Source organism: Ascidia mentula, chromosome 8 (genome assembly GCF_947561715.1).
Source record: "Ascidia mentula chromosome 8, kaAscMent1.1, whole genome shotgun sequence".
NCBI lineage: Eukaryota > Metazoa > Chordata > Ascidiacea > Phlebobranchia > Ascidiidae > Ascidia > Ascidia mentula.
This window is the reverse complement of record NC_138573.1, coordinates 7,036,899-7,056,393: the sequence shown is the minus strand read 5'-3', so window position 1 is coordinate 7,056,393 and position 19,495 is coordinate 7,036,899. Positions and strand designations below refer to the sequence as shown.

At 48.3% G+C, this 19,495-nt stretch overlaps 1 protein-coding gene across 1 annotated transcript; it reads left to right on the top strand.

Annotated features, from left to right (window-relative positions):
* On the top strand, positions 1-19,456 carry LOC145910437 (suppressor of hairless homolog). The gene is made up of 11 exons (XM_082997563.1): positions 1-236; positions 8,211-8,249; positions 8,403-8,498; positions 8,791-8,956; positions 12,094-12,268; positions 13,122-13,259; positions 14,877-15,001; positions 16,164-16,292; positions 17,628-17,783; positions 18,136-18,321; positions 18,522-19,456. The coding sequence occupies exons 1-11, from the start codon at positions 112-114 to the stop codon at positions 18,837-18,839; spliced, it is 1,653 nt and encodes a 550-aa protein (XP_082853689.1). The 5' UTR covers positions 1-111; the 3' UTR covers positions 18,840-19,456.
* Positions 19,457-19,495: the final 39 nt, after the last annotated feature.

Genomic DNA, 19,495 nt, shown 5'->3' with positions numbered 1-19,495 from the left:
TTTGCCAGTTGCTTAGAGTTTCAGATGGACAAGCCTTTGTCTGGCAATTTGGATTATCATAGTTGACTGCTCTTTGTGGCTCATAACTTTATACAATACGGTCAAAGCAACATGTACAACCAGATAGCAACTTCACATGCCACCGGACATCATCAAGAAAGTGTTGCTGCCACAACAAGCCAAGAAATAAATGGCACAAATAACTTGACATCACCGTCTTTGCCAACATCATACAGGTTTGTTTTGTGAGTTTTTTTCCGAAAAGTATGTTAGTTTATTGCTTTAATACTATTTAAAGAACAAACGAAAATGTGTTCTTGAAGGCAGTATAAACATCAGAGAAATTTAGTATTCATGTCATAACAAAACATTTTCCTCAGTAAAACCAAGTTGTTTGCTATATTTTCTCTGGTTAACATTAAATATTTTTAATTTTTATTCTATTATTTTGCTGTTTGAGGAAACTACTGGATTTTTTTACAAGTGTTTAATATAAAGTATACTCTTGAAAGTTTAGCTAACTGAGTCCCTTGGTACAGGGTGGTGGTCATATATCTGACAATGGGGTATCAGCATCGTTTCCTTTACTTCTTTTTGCATTAATTGAGACTGGGACTGTAGGGAACTCATAGGAGGTTATGAGCTGAGACTGGAACCAAACCAGGCCACTGGTGAACAGGCAGACATTAATTATTCAAAGTGCGGTTTGTCACGAACGGAGCAGATTGGAATGGCATTTTGTCGGCTGATAGGTGGATGGGGTCGCACAGCAAATGTCAGTCTGGCGCACCATGGACAAACCCTTTTAATACACCACTTGCTGTGTGTACAGTGAAAGAGAACTTAGGTTCCCACGCTGCTGCGGCGGTTTACGATGCGGCATCATTGTTCTCGGGATCATTGGCTTATACCGACATTGAATTGTTGCCTCGTAGCGACGAAGCGCATTTGGCTGACGCGGCCCATTTGGCCGCGACGTCTCCGCTTCATTTTATGCCGTATTTAATTCAATCATCCGTTGAAGGCCGCAATTGGCCGAGTCGCTGGTGGCCGTTCTGACTTAAGAGTTGTGGGAAAATCAGTGAAGCGTTGTTTGATGGCACGATATTGTTGTTTACTGTCGCTGACCACGCAGTCATATGTTTTGTACCTTGGTGGGATGATTAAATATTTAACCGTGTCGTGTCTGATGTCGTTCGGCGTTGGTTGGTCGTAAATTTTCCGACAACGTACTTGAACGAGGTCTGCCTGCTCTGAAGCTTCAAGCCCACCATTACGCGCAGGAAACGTTGACTTGTAATCGCCCATTAGGTAATTACGATGGCAATTACACTTCAGTCTTATTGGGCTTTTTGGCGAACTTTGGGGGAAGGTTAAGTAGTCGGACAGCAGCAGTAATTTTGAACGAACAACATGTGTTTCATCGTCGCCGATTTGTCCAGTTAACTAAAAGAATAGCAAAGGCAAGTAATAATGTGGTGTTTATTATTGTCGTCCGGTTGTGTATAACCAACGATGGCGAAAATACCTATAGCGCTTGTAATCCCAGTGCAAATAAATCCGGCAAACTACGATTAAAACTGCGAACGCGCCATTTCGTAAAGCGCCGGTCGACCCAAACCGCGCCGCCTCTACAGCGCAAACGGTGGGAAATAATAGGCGCAAAGTCGCATCGTGGGAAAAAGAAGAACTGTTTTCCCACCGCGTGGAAGCAATCGCACTGTTTGCCCGTTCGCTATTATTAGCAGTCGAAGCGCGGCAAGAGAAGGTCTTGTGGGAACCCAACGCGTAGCTCCTCCGCGCTCTTGTTTCTTGCGTTCTCGCCACTGGAGCGGTTTATCTTTACTCGCCTAGACGCGCTGATAGCTCTGTCGGGCGGAGCGCTATTTCTCTTTCCCGCCAGTCGCTGAAAGCCTGCGCGTGCTCGCCGCTGGCGCACATACACATGTTAAACTGCTTATCTCACTTCGCGTACGCGGAGAAGAGAAACACCGCCTTTAACAACCGTTAGATAAGGATAAATCTTCTTGTCTTCCCACTGAAAGGAATTCCGCCAACCACCCAGCAAAGGTCTTTAGCTTAGGAACTGGGCTGGCGCACACGACGCACCTACCAAAACAACGACTTCGAGTCCCAGTCGATCTGCAGAGTCCTAATTCATTCGCTTCACGCGCATTGTAGTGAATACGCAGATCCAATGTGTCTACTTTATCTCTGCGCAATCGCGATGAAAGTGATTTCGAGGCATTGCCCGAGGCTTCTGCACCGAAACGATTGCTCTGCACTCGCTTTCTTAGTCCCACGAGTTCTTGACCCGCCCAAATCGCTTCGAGGATTTCGCACACAATCAGGGACTCCGACATTTAGTCTGCATTCCTGCCGTAGGACCGTACCTTTGTGTAATGTCGTTGGGTGCATTCGCTATTAAGTCATTTGCCCCGGAAATCGTGCTTGACAACGAGAGCCAGCAACAATCAAAACGATTCATATCAAACCACGGCCCATCGGACCAGCGTTTGCCGTAAACTGTCATCCATTGTTTGACAGCTTTGGTCGCACACATTACGGCTGCGAATTTTGTCCCACTGTGCTTATGTGCGCGCCAGCAGTCAATTGTGTGTGTGCATGGGACGCGCGGGGTGTGTGTCATTTTTGACGTGCCTTGCCCGATTTCCGATCGAGATACGTGCCTAGCGTTCTCGGGGCCATTCTAGCCGAACCAGCGCGATGCGGCCATTCCCACGCCGCGCACTCGTTCGCACGCGGAGTGACGCGGCTTCAAGTTTCAGTTCACATTGGGACCTGAGCGGCCACCGGAAGCCAACGCGAAAGCCATAACAAATACCCTTGCCCCCTATCGCCGGTGTACACTTTCAATTGAGGCCGCGCCTGGACACCGTCGCACCCAAGCTAAGCCCTAGCCGCGAACAATGGCGCAACGTTATTTTGTCGTCAGGACGCCCGCGCTCACAAAGGCTCGCTATCTTGTAGCGTCTTCCGAGTGCTTGAATGGATTCGGGCCATAGCTAATCTATTGTGGTGCACTGTAAGCCACACTCCCCAGCTGTGAATGTTATTGGAAGGATGCACTGATTGTGGAATGGCCTCAAAAGCAACCGAGACCACTATGAGAAACACGTCCGTCGCCATGTGACTGGTTTGACATAATAAGATCTCACGCAGTCGTCTTATTACCATACGAGTCTGGAAATCTGTTTCAAAACTCTATTCATGCTATGTTTAAATCTGATTATTGTAAAAATATTGACATAATAAGAGGCATTTTTCTGCGACTAAGCCAAAGGTGAAAACACATTGTATAACGAACCAGAAGATAGCGTAGCTGCCCGTGTACCGTTGTAACCCCAGTGCCTATCAAGGTGGCAGTGTTTGAAAACCAACTGCGTGGGTGGTTAACGAGCGGTGAAGCAGCGCCGAGCAAGCGCTTAACCTTGGCAGTGGATTTTCCCGCGTAGATGGTATCTGTCACTTGCGACGCTTTAACCCTAACTTCAGCAAGAGTCGCGGGCCACCCGAGCCAAGACAGGCGCCTGGCGGAAGCTGCAGACGCCTGTGTTCAACCTGAAAGAGCAGTTGGCAATTGAACGCGGCTTGGCTTCGCGTCCACTTCCTGCATTGCCGAAAGCAACCACGATTGGGCACGTGTGCACACTTGAACGTCACGTGATTAGTTTAATGACGCACTCGGGGGCGCCTCATCCAATCAGCTTCCCGCCCCACGCGACGCGCCTAATGAGCCGGAAATCGGCGAACCGATTGCACTGAACGCTAAGAACAGAATTCTCCTGGCTTGTTTGTATTTGTCCGCAAAATTTCTGTCCTCTTTCTTGTTTTGACATGTTTAGACGAGATATAGTCCTGTGTACACATTTTTCGGAATCAGTGCCCTGCCCTGCCCCATAAGTGTGCCTTGCCGTGTCCACCGCGGTTGAGTCACATATATGAATGCCGGATTCGGGCATTGTGCCTGCTGTGAGTCACAACTGATGAACTCTTGCGCTTGACTTTTGTCTTGGGCCTTGTTTCGCAATGAGTATTTTCCTGGGAAGTTGTGAATATTGAGCGTTCACAACTCTTTCTCGTTTCTTTTTGCGGCGATAAATGACATGGGCTGCGTGGTATGCGTAGCCCGCCGCGATTGATGCCACACACCTTCAAAGGTCCGTATAAGTGTCGACGGTTTGGGGATGGGCCAGTTCCTCTTAACTGTTATTTCCCTTAATGAAGTCTCTTCTAATAGCCCACACACATACGCAACGGCGTCCGGGTATCCAAAGTCGAAAAACCCACGCCCCTCCCCCCCAGGGATGTAGCAAGCCAAATAAGAAGGTCCTCTCGCAGTGTTAGGGCTCTGAGGGCGCTTGATTTTGATCCATGTCGAAAAATGCGTGGCATGACACTGGCTCGCTTCCTTGCCTCCCCCGTTTCCTTTCGACATTTTACACTGCACCGTAATCCCGAATTACAGGCTGCGAGGTGCGGCGGTATTTTGATGTTGCGCTCCTGCGTGTCGGGACGAGCTTTTCAGGCAAGTAACAAACGCACCGCTGGGGTCATTGCTTTGCTTCGATCGTTTCTCCTAGATATCCAATTGCGTTCTCCACTCAAACCTCGACGATTCGACGCATTATTTTGAAATACCGGGTGCTTTTCCTCTGGGTCGGTGATAAACCTTAGGCTGTTGAAGTTTGTGTTCGTTTCTATCATGCCATTGGAAATAGTTGCTTTAATGACGTCCACGCGGTTACCAGGAGGACAAGCAAACAATGCTTTCACGTGCTCCCCCAATAGCCTAAATTCCCATCTACCAAGACCCGGCGGATATTGCGATATAGGTATCACTTCTCTCCTCCGGTTGTAAAGAAGTATGTTCCCAACGCCTCATTTTAGGAAGTTACCGCGTCGTGGCTTGGTCGAAAACAAAGCTGGCGGAATCGTCTTTGTCACTTAAGACGCTTGCTTTCCATTGAAGCGAAAATATGCGAAAGGCAACGCCGCCTTGCCGTATTACAGCTGTTAACAACACTGCTTCCCCTTGTTTGCTGCCCTCTGAAATCGAGCCCGCGGCTTAAAACTTTATCCAGCGTTGCCCGATCGAGTTAGGGTTTGCCCTGGGAATCGACGACGCGCACGGTCGGAATTTCTTGCTCCCACGCTCTGGAACAGAGGATTAAACGAGCAAATAGGGATCAACATAAACGATAACTCCTGAAACGAGTGGCTCATTTCCCTTCTACCAATGCTGACAACGTGACGGGTGTCGTTTCGCGACTTGGCGCATTTTCCCATGCTGTTGCCATTACGTCACCCCTCTGGCAAAGTTCAGGGTCAACGAAAAAGCCGCAAAGTCGTTGGGCCAATGTAGTGGTTTCGCCGACTGGCCTTGCAACAGCAATCGCGCCTCAATGTATTGCCTTGTCGTGTTGAGCGACGACATCTCGCGCGTGCTCGCAGAGACAACAAACAAGACGACGCCCTAACACAAACACGGCCACGTTCGATTGCGCTCGGGTCGCGGGACCCCGACCACCTTTCAACGACGACACGATGTTATTTTATGGCGTGACAAGTGCGGGGTTTAGGGCGCTGGGTTTCCGGACTTATTTTCACCACTTTTACCAACTCCACGCGCAAACTCCCGCTCATCGGTTTCCTTTTCATTCCCGCACTGGGCTTGGGGGCTACGCCGAGAATTCCAGGCATTCCGCTGCGCCTGCCTGATTTGGGCGACGGCAGGGCAACGGCAGGACGCGCGGACAGTGTCCAGACTCCACCGCCCTAATCACGGCAATTAGGCGCAGTGTGTGTCCTTTAATTTTCCCTGTCGCTCGGCAGGTACAAAGGCCGACCTTCCCGTCGCTTCTCGCACGTTTTTGCTTTTTTTCGTTGCCAGCATTCCCTTTACCCTGCAAGCGTCCCGAACCGGGCTTTGATTGCTAATCCTCGTGCCTAGGGTGCGGTAAATCTGGTTTGACGTGCTGCACGAGCCTAATCAAGCAGGCGTGGGGTGAGCGCGATCGATCGAGGCACTGATAAACCCCTGCGATCTGCGCGTGCACAGCGAAGAAAGCCCGAACTCCCCACGCCACAATATTGGACATTCTTTGCGCGCGATCGCCTGTAAAAAGCCCCTCCCCCCACTTTGGCGCCCGCAAACGCCCCGCGGTGCGATTTAAGGCATTGCCCCGCTAATCTGGGCTCGGGAACAGCCTTCTGGCCTGCGTTTGGCGCGTGCCCGCGTGATGCCGTCCAACTTTGAAGCGCAGAACTCTGGATTTCTTCTTGTTTTGGCGCCTTTTCTCAATGGCGTTGAACCGTTTTGGATTGTGTGGAACGTGAAGTGTTTGGAGACGTGTTTTGGCTGCTCCTGCCAACAGCCTGGACTTTGTCCGACAAAATCAAAAGAAATGTCGGCGGGGTATTTGCGTATTTGAACGAGACGCACCAAAATTATTCTCTTTGAACAAATTAAAAACAAAATGGCGTTATTGTTGCTTCCTATATGCTTCGTGACTACCAAGCAAACCTCATAGGGACGGGACAAGCAAAGAGACTCCACCTTTTTTCGTCTCAAGGGAAAGCTTCTCGGCCATCGGCCAATCCCGACCATGCGAGGTTAAGCAGTTTGACTTCCCGGCCGGTCGGCGCCAAAACGAACGAAGCAGCGAGCGGTCGATGGGCTTGTATACACCCATAACATGCAGTCGCGTCTATCAAAACTGTCGTTTTGTTCGTCGCGTCGTAAGTGTTTGCCACCATCACTGCAAGGTCGCACCGGGCTGGCAGCTCTCTAGGAGGTCCGTATTTGCTTATATGCATCCACCCGGTGTCGCGTTTCCTAAAAGACAACAAAGAGAGCTTGAGAGTTTCTTTTGCTCAAAAGCAGAGCACGAAAGAGGGTGCATGAAGTGAAACATACGTTCATCTGTCGGGCCAAAAGTTTTTTCGGGCGAATTGTATGATTGTTCTAGATTGTAGTTCATCAGTTTTACAAATTGTTGAGTGGAAATCCGTTAAGACATACTTTGTTTCCACTGAGCAACGGCGTCCTTACCCAAAAGCACAAAATACGTTACAATGCGTGGTTATCTAATTGATCGCTATCTATGTATTGCTACGTTGGTCGATCAAATAACTCCGGCTCAGCGAAATTCCCCTCGCATTGGCATTCAATAGTCCGAGCTGACGTTGCAGCCGAGAGCCCAGGCAGACGCCTCCCGGCCAGCGCGACCGCCTTCGTATAAACTTTCCATCAATCATGCTTATCCGCGTTCCGCGCCGTGTTGTTTAGAAAACTGCGAACAAGCACTTTTGCCCGACACACATCAACTTCCAACCCTGCTGTCGGATTAGGTTCTGTTTTGTGTGCTGGTCGGGTCAACGCCGAAGAGTGCAGATGCCCTGGCGTCGATGCACCTCCGTGAGCATTGTTTTCGTTCCTCGTTTTGGCAGCATAACGCAAACAGCCTCCCCCGTCGTTTTTCCTTAAGAATAGCTGGTTAAAGAGCCCTTCGCTTGCCCACAGTCTCAGCTCTATGCTCGGTCGTGCCTAGTACACCTTTTGATCCCTCCTGCAAGATAATACTGGGCTGTAGTTTGTATCAATGCAGCTTACGAATGCGCGTCTGACAAACATGTTGATCCGCGTAACGCGCAGTACACCTCGGGTCATTGCAGTTGTTTCTCATGGTAAGTTTAGGACTTGTAGAGCGCACCGAACGTGAGAAATAGTGATACATCTCCCATGAAAGTTGCTTTAAACCGATATGATAACAAGAGATGATCTGTTCAACACCAATGCCAGTATTGTTGCAAATCTATCGAAGGCCTGCGCCAAGCATTGTCCAACCGCCTTTAACTGCATTATTTCAAATCCAGTCAACTCCACAGTTCCAATTTGTTGTGAGATTTACAAAAAGAATGGTGTGAGCGACACTAGCAAAGTGTTTGGTGTTACAACTCTTGATGTTGCGCGTCCGGTCTTCATAGTTTGTCATCCATATTACATTTTCCGCATCCACCGACTGCCGTGTTGACGGTATGGTATAGTGGTGTTAAAATGTCGACCTTCGTCAGTCTTTTGTTGCAGGAATTTTGTTTGTTCCACGTCCTCGCAAATCGTACTGGTGCATAAAACAGTTTGAACTCATCAAAACGTGCAAACTGGTGATATAATTTTTTGTTTACAGATCTTTTCACGAGAAATGGCCGTCAAAGCGACTGACAAGGTAAGCCAGTGAATACCAAGCAGAAAACACGTAGCTCCGGCGCCACCATCGGCTTGTAAGACGTGATCCAGCGCGGCAATTAACAACACTTGAAAAGTAGTCGCCTCGATGCATTGCGCCTGACTGACGTTCGCGTGCTTGTTTTGCTTGCAGGGCGGCGATGCGCAAGTACTTGAAGGAACGTAACGACCTCACGCTGGTGGTGCTGCATGCAAAGGTAGCCCAGAAGTCCTACGGCAACGAGAAGAGGTAAGAGGATGTTCTGCCATTTATTCTTTCTGGTTTGACAAAACCTGCCCGATTCCATTGATGGCAGATGCGTATGCTGAAACATATGTCTTGACAACATGAAGAATTCGCCGTCCACTGAGTGTTCTGTTTTTGTGAAAGTGTATTAAGACTTTAATTTTGTTTTACAAGCAAATTCGCATTCAATTTGAGCTACGACTAAATAAATGGGCCTTGAGAATGCGCGAGAAAGTAACAACGGGACTTTGTTGTATATATATTTCCCATCAAACCATCTCTTCTTTGACGCCAGGTTCTTCTGTCCTCCCCCGTGCATGTATTTGTTGGGTTCGGGTTGGAAGAAGAAGCAGCAGATACTTGAGGACGAGGAGGGAAGCCAGGAAGCGGGCCAGGTTCACGCCTTCATCGGAATCGGAAGCAACGAACAGGACATGCAGCAACTTCACCTCGACGGCAAAGTACGAAACTATATTTGCATTTTCCTGACTTAAATTTTCCAGAAATTTAACGCCCACTCGCAAGTCGGGCAAACAGTTCCAGACTGGCGGTGACGCCTCTCGATCCTGTAGCGTTTGTATTAAGAAATAGTAAAGAAAATGGTAAATTTGTTTAACCTCGGATGTTTGCGTCTCGTTAAAGAAAGAATTGATTGATATATTTTTACTTCTGCCCGATTCCTGTTCAACGCATAGCCCGTGTAATGTCCCCCCTCTACGAAGGGTGGTGAAATCATGATCCTCGTATAAACTATCCTTCTTGGCCCTGGCGCCGACTTGTTTTGGAAATTCACGCATTGGCACCCCTGCCAGCTCGCCCGTGCATCGCGCGTTCCCGATACCGGTTAGTGCGTAAAGCCCCGTGAATACTGGGCCGACGAAAGGCGCGTGTCCCCTGTCAACGCCTCGCGCCTCCGATGTTTCATCGCCACCGCAGCAAGCAAATACTCATCGACAGTTGGTAAAAAGCTTCAGCCAGCAGTTCGTGACTTAAAACCGCAACAGTTATGTTGACGGGGCAAACTATGCAGTTTCCCTAGTTTTAGACTGATGGGTACTAGGTTTGGGGCATTCGCTGTCGGGTCGGTTTTACCCGCGCCCGCACAAAATGCCTCTTTTGCGAGCGTGCAAGGCCACAATTTGATTTGTGCGCGCGCCGGCATTCCAAAACAAGCCTCGTTTTTTCGCTCGGTCGCACACAGGAGTACGCCGAAACTCGCGAGTCCCTCGCCGTTGTTGCGCGCCGGCGCCTGCGGATTTGCGCACCGCTGCTTCGCCACTTGCGCTGCTAGTCGACTGGCGCACACCTGCGGTCGTCAATCTACCTTAATCCCCTACGAACCTGATCGTACGCGCGCACGCTTTGTTGGGAAAGATCGAGTGGCTGTGATGCCGTCGCCCTTCGCTCACCGCCTACTGCTTCCATTGCGCGTTTTTCGTCAGTGCAGTGTCAACATCACGCGGTACACGCGCGAATTATCAGTTCGTCGTTTGTTTTTTCTGGTTGTCTGGCGGAGCCCCGAAGAGGTGCTCGCGCGGTGTTGTGGCAGTTAACCTTGGGCGCCCAAACAGATCGCAGCGCTTATCCACTAAATGCCTTGGATTGGTTGACCTAACTTGCCTTCTTTTTAAAGTGCCGGTTAAGAAATGTTACACTTTCGGTTACGAAATACCACGCCAAGGCACCGTAAAAGTCCCCAAATACTCAGATCACTGAATAAGTACTGGTTGGATTCTTGTTGTTCCTTTAAAAGTTGGATCGGTGTAACACAAATTTCTGGCGGTCGCAGAACGCAACGCCAAAACAAATATACCCGTGCGCATGACACGCCAGAATGCCTGCTCTTGAAGAACCAGATTTGTCACAGTCGTGTGATCCAAGTGACCGCCCCCGTTTGCTGATCTTATCAGCGAGTTCCGGGCAAAGCGCACTTACCTTTCGGTACCATACGGGCCGTTCCTGGTCAGTGGTATCACCTTTTCACGTTCGGCAGACCGTTCCCGTAGTTGACTATATCGCCGCCCAGATCTTAGGTTGTGACTTTCCCTGATAGGCTGGCAACGTGGTTAGGTTGCTTTCAATGCCCAGTTTCAAAATAATTAAAGTTTTCTGCTACGCTACGTACATACTTGTATTGTCTTTGCGTGACACGAATGCGTATAATGTACAGTTGTATGTACATGGGAGTCTGGCGTATTTCTTTTGTCGTGAACTCTTGAAATGATAATAAAGTCCCTCCCAACAGCATCGTGCGCACACCAAGGCACATTTTCATGAGAACTAACAACGGAAGAATTTCGTTCCGGCAAAAACTGCAGTAGTTCGGACGTTGTGGTTTCGGTTATGGAAATCGGGCGCCGCTCTTCTAGCTCACCCCCAGCCGATCCCCGGCGATCGACCCTGGGGTGTTGTGGGGTTTTGGGGTTCGGCGGCGCAACCCCAACACATCAAAGCATTTTCTCACGAGCTGGCACCGCAGCGCGACTTGGACCGTGTCGCGAGCGTGACGAAAGGCGACGAACGGGCAGACAAATCGTTCAGCGAGCATCCCGCATCCCCCAGCAGACAACCCGGTCTCTATTAACTGTGGCCTTTGTCTTTGCATAACCGCGCTTGCAAATGTGTGCGGTCGCGAGCTGAATCGCGCGGGTTCGGACCGCCGCTGTTTGTCCGCCACTTAAGCTGCGAGCGACCGGCGCCGCCTTGGCCCGCTCCTGGGCGGAGGTGCCCAGAAACGCGCACCTCGCGATGCGGCTGTGGCGCCTGGCGACCTCGATCTTCGGCCAAAACTGCACTTACTTTAAATGGGTTGAAATGGAGCATTTCCCTGTCATGATTACAGTTTACTCCATACTGAAATGTTTGCAACAAAATTGTGGGCTCAGCCGACCTTTTCTACATTTTTCAGTTTACTCACAAAAAGATAATTACGCAGGGCGCCCTAAACTGCAGGGCGTCGCCGTTCATAAAGCCCAATGTCAATAAAATATTTTGAAGTAAACAGACAGGATCTTACTGGCGTATTTCAATGTGCAATAAATATCCAGTTTGCGCAGATGGAGTGACCTCGGCGAGACTGTCCCTTTCCGAAATGGTGCGAGGCCTACTCTGTCGCTTTTTGTGAAGTTCGTGTGTTATGACAGGAGCCATACGTTATGTTTGCTCATTTAATCTGGCCTCGTACGTGCGTAAATACGATGCTGTCCGCTGTCATCATATGTAGGTTAAACTAATAGGCGACATGTACGGCGCGCGGGCATGCTAAGGAAACCTGTGTGCTGGTATCTGCTGAATATGTAATTAAAAATACGTTTGAACGCAATCTTACAGTGTTAGGAATTTTTTCAGTTTCCTGATCTGAATATATAAAAATTACCAGTTTTGGTTTTCGTGGTGTGTGTTAAGTGTGTTGTAAAACACCGACTGTGAACATTTTACTGCATGCGCGGCAAAACAGGCATTTAATTAATAGCTGGTGTTTAGTTCCGTCCAGTCAATGTTATAGAGTGGGTAGATGTCACAGTATTTTACCTGCGAAAGCTGATTTGTTTGTAGCTGGTAACCTGTACACCAACTCTATCTGTTTTTGCCCGCGCAGAACTTCTGCACTGCCAAAACGCTCTACATCTCCGACACGGACAAGCGCAAGCACTTCATGCTCAACGTGAAAATGTTCTTCGGCATGGGCGCCGACGTCGGCCAGTTCCACAGCAAACGCATCAAGGTGATCAGCAAGCCGTCCAAGAAGAAGCAATCGCTCAAGAACGCCGACCGTAAGTTCAGTCCTACTAGTAATCAACGTGTGACAGACGCCTGAGTTGGTCTGTTCGCATTTGCCCCCGCGCCCTGTCGGTTCCCAGGCGGATTTCAGGTCTAACCGGATACCGCAGGACGGCCCACGGAGGGTTTTGGGGGCGCTACGTGGCTGTTTTTCGGCATGCGCGCGCGAAACTGAAGCCGCAGTGATCCTCGACCGCATTCCATCGTCAAATTGCTCGACTTCGCTAAAAACGCCTTGTGAGAAAATATGTTTTTGAAGGCTGGAGGCTGAAGACTTTCGGCATTGAAACTGTTTGCTGGCCATTTAAATAAGACGGGCTGATACAAAAATAAGTTGTATTATTGCCGATGACACGAATTATGCCCAATGCTGTTAAATGAAACATTTTGTTCACAAATTCTAATGCAGGTAAATTTTGACAAACAAACCGTGCTAACATCGTTTACTACTCTGTGACGTAATATAAAATGTTGAAATTTAGAAATGTGTTTTTCAGAAAAAAATAAGTTATTCGCATAAAAATAAGGCAGTGTGGAAAACAACGATCAGTTTCAAGTGCGGGCCCTTTTTGCTTCCTCCGTGCCACCCTATGTGTGCAGCTGTGACAAGCAGTCGACTTCTACGACCTTTCCACAGTTTAGGGTTTCAATTAGCGCAAAAGGCTTTCACGAGTTCGTGATTCGACGGACGCGAACCCGGTTGCATGTAGTCTTTAAACACACCGTAAAATGGCTGAATTTAAGCCATTTGTTTGGCTGAATATATAAATACCTATGGAAGGTTTTTCATTTTGCAAACGTGCACGCTATGGCAGCAACCTTTAAACTCCTCCCCTTCCTCGACAGTTTGCATACCATCCGGGACTAAGGTGGCACTTTTCAATCGACTCCGCTCCCAGACCGTCAGCACCAGATATTTGCACGTCGAAAAGGGGAATTTCCACGCAAGCTCGATACAGTGGGGATGCTTTGCTATTCATCTACGTAAGTTGAAATGACCGAGTGTTTTTTTGAGATATGACTAATCCATTTTTAAGTGTATTCTTATAGTTGCGCAAAAGTACCTTCCGTCGAGCGTTTGCTTTAAACTTAATTTTATATAACACTCGAGAATATGCGGAATAAATCAACTGTTTCCCGGTAAGCCCCATCCAAAATGTTACTATAAACAGACAAAGCACGTAAATGGACAAAGTGTGGCACATTTATAGCACATATAAGTTCCGCTGTTTGTCGAAAGCCAACAACCGACCCACTCAAGTCCAGATGTTCGACATACAAGTGCACTTGCACCCAATCCGGGCTTACTCCGGCCGATCTCGCAATCAGCCAAGTCGCCTTAATTAACTCGACAAACCGCAGCGCGTAATACCTAAATATACAACAAGTCTCCTCAAACACCTGTTCCCGGCCGACGACTCCCGACAACGCCCCAAATACAAATCTCGCTTTTGTGGCAACGTTGAGCAGATTACTCAAATCTCGCGAGCTGCTTGTTGCCCAGTTACGCCGACCCCCATTGACGTCAGCACGATTCACGCGGGAACCTGTCGGTGCGAACGGATGGACCCTGGTCGTCAGTCGACGTTTCCCTTCGGGCCTTCCTGTGGGAATAGCCAGACGACCTTGTCGCGCGCGCCTTTCCCGGCATCGCGATACACAACTACCGCACCGAACGTGGGTTGCTAGCTACGACAGGCTTGGGAGGCGCTCAATTACCAGAGGCGGCCAATTCTCTGTGTGATTGCGCTTTTGTGTAGCAGCCACATGTCGGAAGTTGTCGAATGAATTCAAGCGCAGTTGGTTTGTTTACTGCCCGCGCCCTTTCCAGCGGATTTCATTTGAAACAAGTTACAAAAATAAGCAAATGGTACAAAGACCATATATTATTTGCAATGGAATCGGTGGACCTACACACAGTACACACTGTTTCAACTATCTAAAAGGGAACTTCTAAAAACCAAAAAATATGCCAATCAACAAACTTAGTCTTGGGATTTGATATTCCAAATTGCCCCATCTATTAATTTTAAACTTAAAAAAACCTCCCCATATACACCAGCGGTCATCGCTAGGACGTTCCAACCAGTTAAGACCGGGTCAAGCAGCGACAATTTTTGTTTACCCTCCATTGAATCGCTTTCACTTTGAGGCGTGGGAACCGGCGCTTTGTGTGCACACACTCAGTACCAGGGACACCTGGTCCCGGGCCCAGTTCGCAAGCTGTCCTCAATGCGTGACGTTGTTCGCCTCCGTTTAAAAGGATATTTTCGAACTTGTTTTCGTCTCCCTCTGTTCGAAATTAGTCTGAATTGTGCGCCCAGCAGTAGTCACGTGACACTCGGTGTGAAATCCCGCAGTTCGGAAACTTTTTCTTGGTTGCTAAAATACGGGGAATTTTCGCCAGAATAACTCTTTTGAATGATTAAGAGGGAGCATGATGTACGTAACACAAACGCATTTTGAAAATAATAAGAACTCTTCGACGAGAAATCAGTGACAAAAAATCGTTCTTTGTAAGTTCCGCATTTCACCAACACAGCTGCCAACACAATTTTGTCGAACGGCGTTAATTTTTCTCACCAATTTATCTATTTTCAGTGGACGACAATGAGTCAGAGTCGGAGGAGTTTTCGGTGATGGACGGTTACATCCACTACGGTCAAACTGTGAAGCTCGTATGCTCCAACACTGGCATGGCTCTCCCTCGGCTTATCATCAGAAAGGTAAAAAAACACCCACTGAAAGCGTGTCTTGCATGTAATGTCCTGTATACCTGAAGTTGAGAGCGTGTCCCGGCGCTGCGCAAATATTTGTTTTCGATTTGGCGACGTTGTCTTTGGTCTTTGCCGCTGGTATTCGATCATGGCAAAGGTTTTTTGGTACTCTTCCGCTTGGAAGTATCAACAATTTGTTCCCTCTGGTGATGTAAAATTTGTGATAAATCTGTGGAAGAAAATGAACTTGCCGTTTAACGTATCAGGGAAAGCATTAACAGAGGCACGTAACCAAAATGGCCACGTTGTGTAAACGCTCGTCTTAAACACCACGCACGTGTTTTGGCCTTTCGCTTCATCGCAGCCCAATCACTTCTTTGCGGCCTGGCCTTGCAGAGCAACGCGAGAATGCTCTTCACAGACTGCTAATTACCGGGTCGGTGCGATCCGACAAGGCCGCCACTAGAAAGTTCGTGCCGCCGCGCTGTGAGCCAGTCCAGAACGGACGAAAACAACTCGCGCGCATTGTTTCAACGGGTCGCGTCACCGTTACGCGATATATTGTTTGTTTCGCGCATTCCACGCCCGCCGAAGGCAACAAACGCGAGATTCCGAAACTCGTTTGTGTTCGCTACATGGCCCCGGCATGGGAAAATGCGCATCGAGACGCTTGCTGGGACCGCTTTGTGCGTTCGAATAGTTCCCAGGGATGGATGAAATGGTCTTGTAACGCGGCTAGTTTTTTTATGGCGCTTTGTTTTTGTCATATTTTACGCCTTTTTGGTTTGCCGGAATTACAACCATATATATACAATGTTTCTGTTTCTGCCAGGCGTATTGTAATTTAATATTCTGTTCTTCTGGCAAAATAAAAAACGTAACTTTATTGACCGACGTTTCGCCTGTTATCCAACAAGGCTTCCTCAGGGTAATGATACTGGTACAGCGCACAACCAACACCAAGAAAACGTACCACCACGAAAAAAAATTATAACGCTAACACCGCTTGTGAAATCACGGAATTACAACCGTTGCAGTAATATAAATGTATTAATAAAACTTTGTGTAGTTGTCCGATGATTGAACTGAAATGATAAGCATCTGTTTTGCATTTTTGTATCTCTTTCCTTTCGTGCAAAGCGTTTTCCAAAGTGTATCCTTTTGCATGCAGGTTGACAAACAGACGGCGATATTGGACGCCGATGACCCGGTATCTCAGTTACACAAGTGCGCCTTCTATCTGAAAGACACCGAACGCATGTACCTCTGTCTCTCCCAGGAACGCATTATACAGTTCCAGGTGGGTTAACACTCGAAAACAACTCCTCCAAATCGTGTAACCGCCTTTTCCCCGACAAGGATCCAACAGCCTAAATGACCAAATTAAGTTTCTTGGATACCATTTTTGCCCACGCTTTGGCAGCAATCAAAGGAGGCCGCTGTGGCCTTCGAACCACCGTCGCAATCTCCAGGATAAATTAACGCCACGCCAACTCCCAATTACGCGCCTATATTAAGCACTCGGCCGAGCTATTTTGCCGTGCGCGTGCGGGATTACCTTCATTCTCGCCGATAAGCGCTGCCGGTATGCGGATATTGCAAGCGCGGCGAAATGCGCAAACCGCCCAAGAGCGCGAAGCTGTAACAATGAACCACAGGCCTTCTGATCATTGGTGGAAGCGAAATCGCGATTCCAGTGAATTCTGCAGCCTTATCTCACCACCCAGAAGCATTCCCACGGCTTCAGCAGCAAACTAGTTCAAACGCAACTCACACTCGCAGTTGGCGCGAAATCTGCCCCCTGCCATCAATATTTTTGAACCCGGAGAATGACGCCGACCTCTTTGTGACGACACAATATTGGCGGCGTGCACGCTCAATTGCGTTTTTCAAATATTGATGAGCGACAATCCGAGCGGAGAATGTGATTAGCCGCGTGTCGCCCGGGCCGAGCGCTCACAAGATCAATACGCGTAAGTTGATCTGCGGCTCACCCGCTGACACACGAGGTACGAAGCGTAGGGCAAAATGCACACACGCAGCCACCAGTTCGACTGTTTTTGGAAAGCAATATTTTATTCGGTTTACCAGGAGCAAATGACCTTTTCTGGCGTAAGGTAATTCTTGGTCAATTTATTCTTCTTTCCAAAACCGAAACCGAAAATGCCATTCACGCAAAATTGATGTTTTTTAAATATCATACGGATGCTGATTGTCTGCCACTTTGTTTAAGTTTCCTGGAAAAGACAGGGCCGTCTGTGAACGCCTAGCAGCACAGGCTGATTCTTGCAGCCTTATGACAATTTCATGTTGTTTAAGGTTTTCAAAGTATTGGCGCGGATTCCCAAACAAAGCGAAAATTTTATAAGGTTTCGCATACCAGTTACACTTTTGAATGTCTTGGTGTTGGTATGTTACTACTGGAGTGATAATCGATGTCGTATGCGTGCCTACTTTAAGGTTACTTTATGCACGTCTAAGCACAAGATATATATGCTAAAAAACGGTGTTGGAAACCCAACGTTCTAGCTATTAATCCCTATATGATCGTCAATACTAAACCTTGACGGACCGAGAAAGCGCGTAGTCAGCAGTACTGACCAAGCGAAGTGACCGTGGTTTGCCTTTTGTTCAGGCCACGCCCTGCCCCAAGGAAACGAACAAAGAGATGATTAATGACGGGGCGTCGTGGACGATTATCAGCACAGACAAAGCCGAATACACGTTTTGTGACGGCATGGGTCCAACTGCAGATCCCGTTACACCTGTTCCAATCGTACACAGTCTGCAGGTACAAGATGGTTGCAGTGCGTTGTTGCGTGGAATGGCGTAAACTGGTTTAAGAAAGCGACTGTAACGCTCATATCACACAGTGTGATTTACGCTTTACAGCATTCCTACTGTGAGATCACAAATTAACTTGACTTTAGGATGCGTCGTGGAACGATTGCAAAGTAACTTGTATGTCTTCCTTTGTTTTTACATATAATACAACGAATATCTCCCTTGTAAATGGATACCTGCCAACGTACAACATAAGATCTAAATTCTAAACCTATTCTCGTAACTGTAGTACCCTAACCTCATATGTCAGTCAGCAGTTGCTTGCATGCACTTATGCATTTTCAACCATTTACCTGCAGTTAAACGGCGGAGGAGACGTTGCAATGCTCGAAGTTAAAGGTGAAAACTTCAGTCCGATGCTTAAGGTGTGGTTTGGCGAGATCGAGTCGGAAACGATGTACCGATGTGCTGAAGGACTCCTGTGTGTCGTACCCGACATATCTGCGTTCAGGGAGGGATGGAAATGGGTGAAAGAAACCGTTCAGGTAGACCGTGTTGCTTTGTTGTAGTACTCATTGTTTTGTTGTAGGGGGGAGAAGACAATGCGAAAGTTAACTGATAGTTTACCCGAGTGACTACATCCTTTGAAAGATTTTAACCAGCCAAAAGGCCTCTGGATATGTACTAATTTAATACTACCTATATTTTATGTCCAACCACACTCACCTTCCATTCATCCACACAGGTGCCCATCAACCTGGTACGCAACGACGGCATCATCTACTCCACGAATTTAACCTTCACCTTCACCCCCGAACCGGGACCCCGTCAACACTGTCCCGCCTCGCTCGGTATCCTCCACTCCAAGCGCCCCCTACACCCAATGCCCCCAACCCCGGGGTCCGAGGATGACGTGGGGCGACACACTGACCACGACGGCGGAATGCCCATGAAAAGGACTGCGTTGGACGTGAACGGCATGCCCGTGGCGTCAGATTCGGCCGTAGTTACCTCGATGAACGGTGCTCCCGGTTTAACTAACATGCTGCGGACTGCCTCGTGACACCTTGCGGGCACTACGATGTTAAAGCGGCGGCCGCGTGACGTCGCCCGAGGATTGCATACTGAAGATCCTCGGCGGCGACGGACGCGCAGCGAAAACCATACACTCTGTGCCTATCGGCGGACATAAGCCCCATTATGGGCGCAGCTGACTGGTGCGCAGTTTTTTATTCTCTGCTCGATGGAAGTTACGTTGGTCTTTGCTCATTGAGCGCGTTTCTTCAATACGTTTTGTTTATTTGTGTGTTTTGATTATTTTTGCGGACCGGTCCCTTATAAGCCTCAATCACCAACCAGAGTGTCGCCGAATCTGCTAGCAACGACGCGCACGACCGGAAAGCTTTATTTATTTGCTCCTCTGCGTTTAAAGTTCACACACATACGAACACGCGACTGCGTGATATTTTGCAGCAACTCGGATGTTTAATTTTCCGGAGCGACCGAAGTCCGACATCAGTGTCCAGGTTCGCCGGCTTTCGTGCTTTTTCGTTCTGCGAATTTTTTTTGTTTTCAATTCACTCACACTCTACCGCTCACGTCGTCTACGCTTTCCGCCCGAATTTACTTTGGAAACATGCGGCAATATTATGCGGTCGTTTTTCACAATAAACCGCGTCGATTTTGCCTTTGCCAAGAACGATTTTGCCTTTGCCAAGA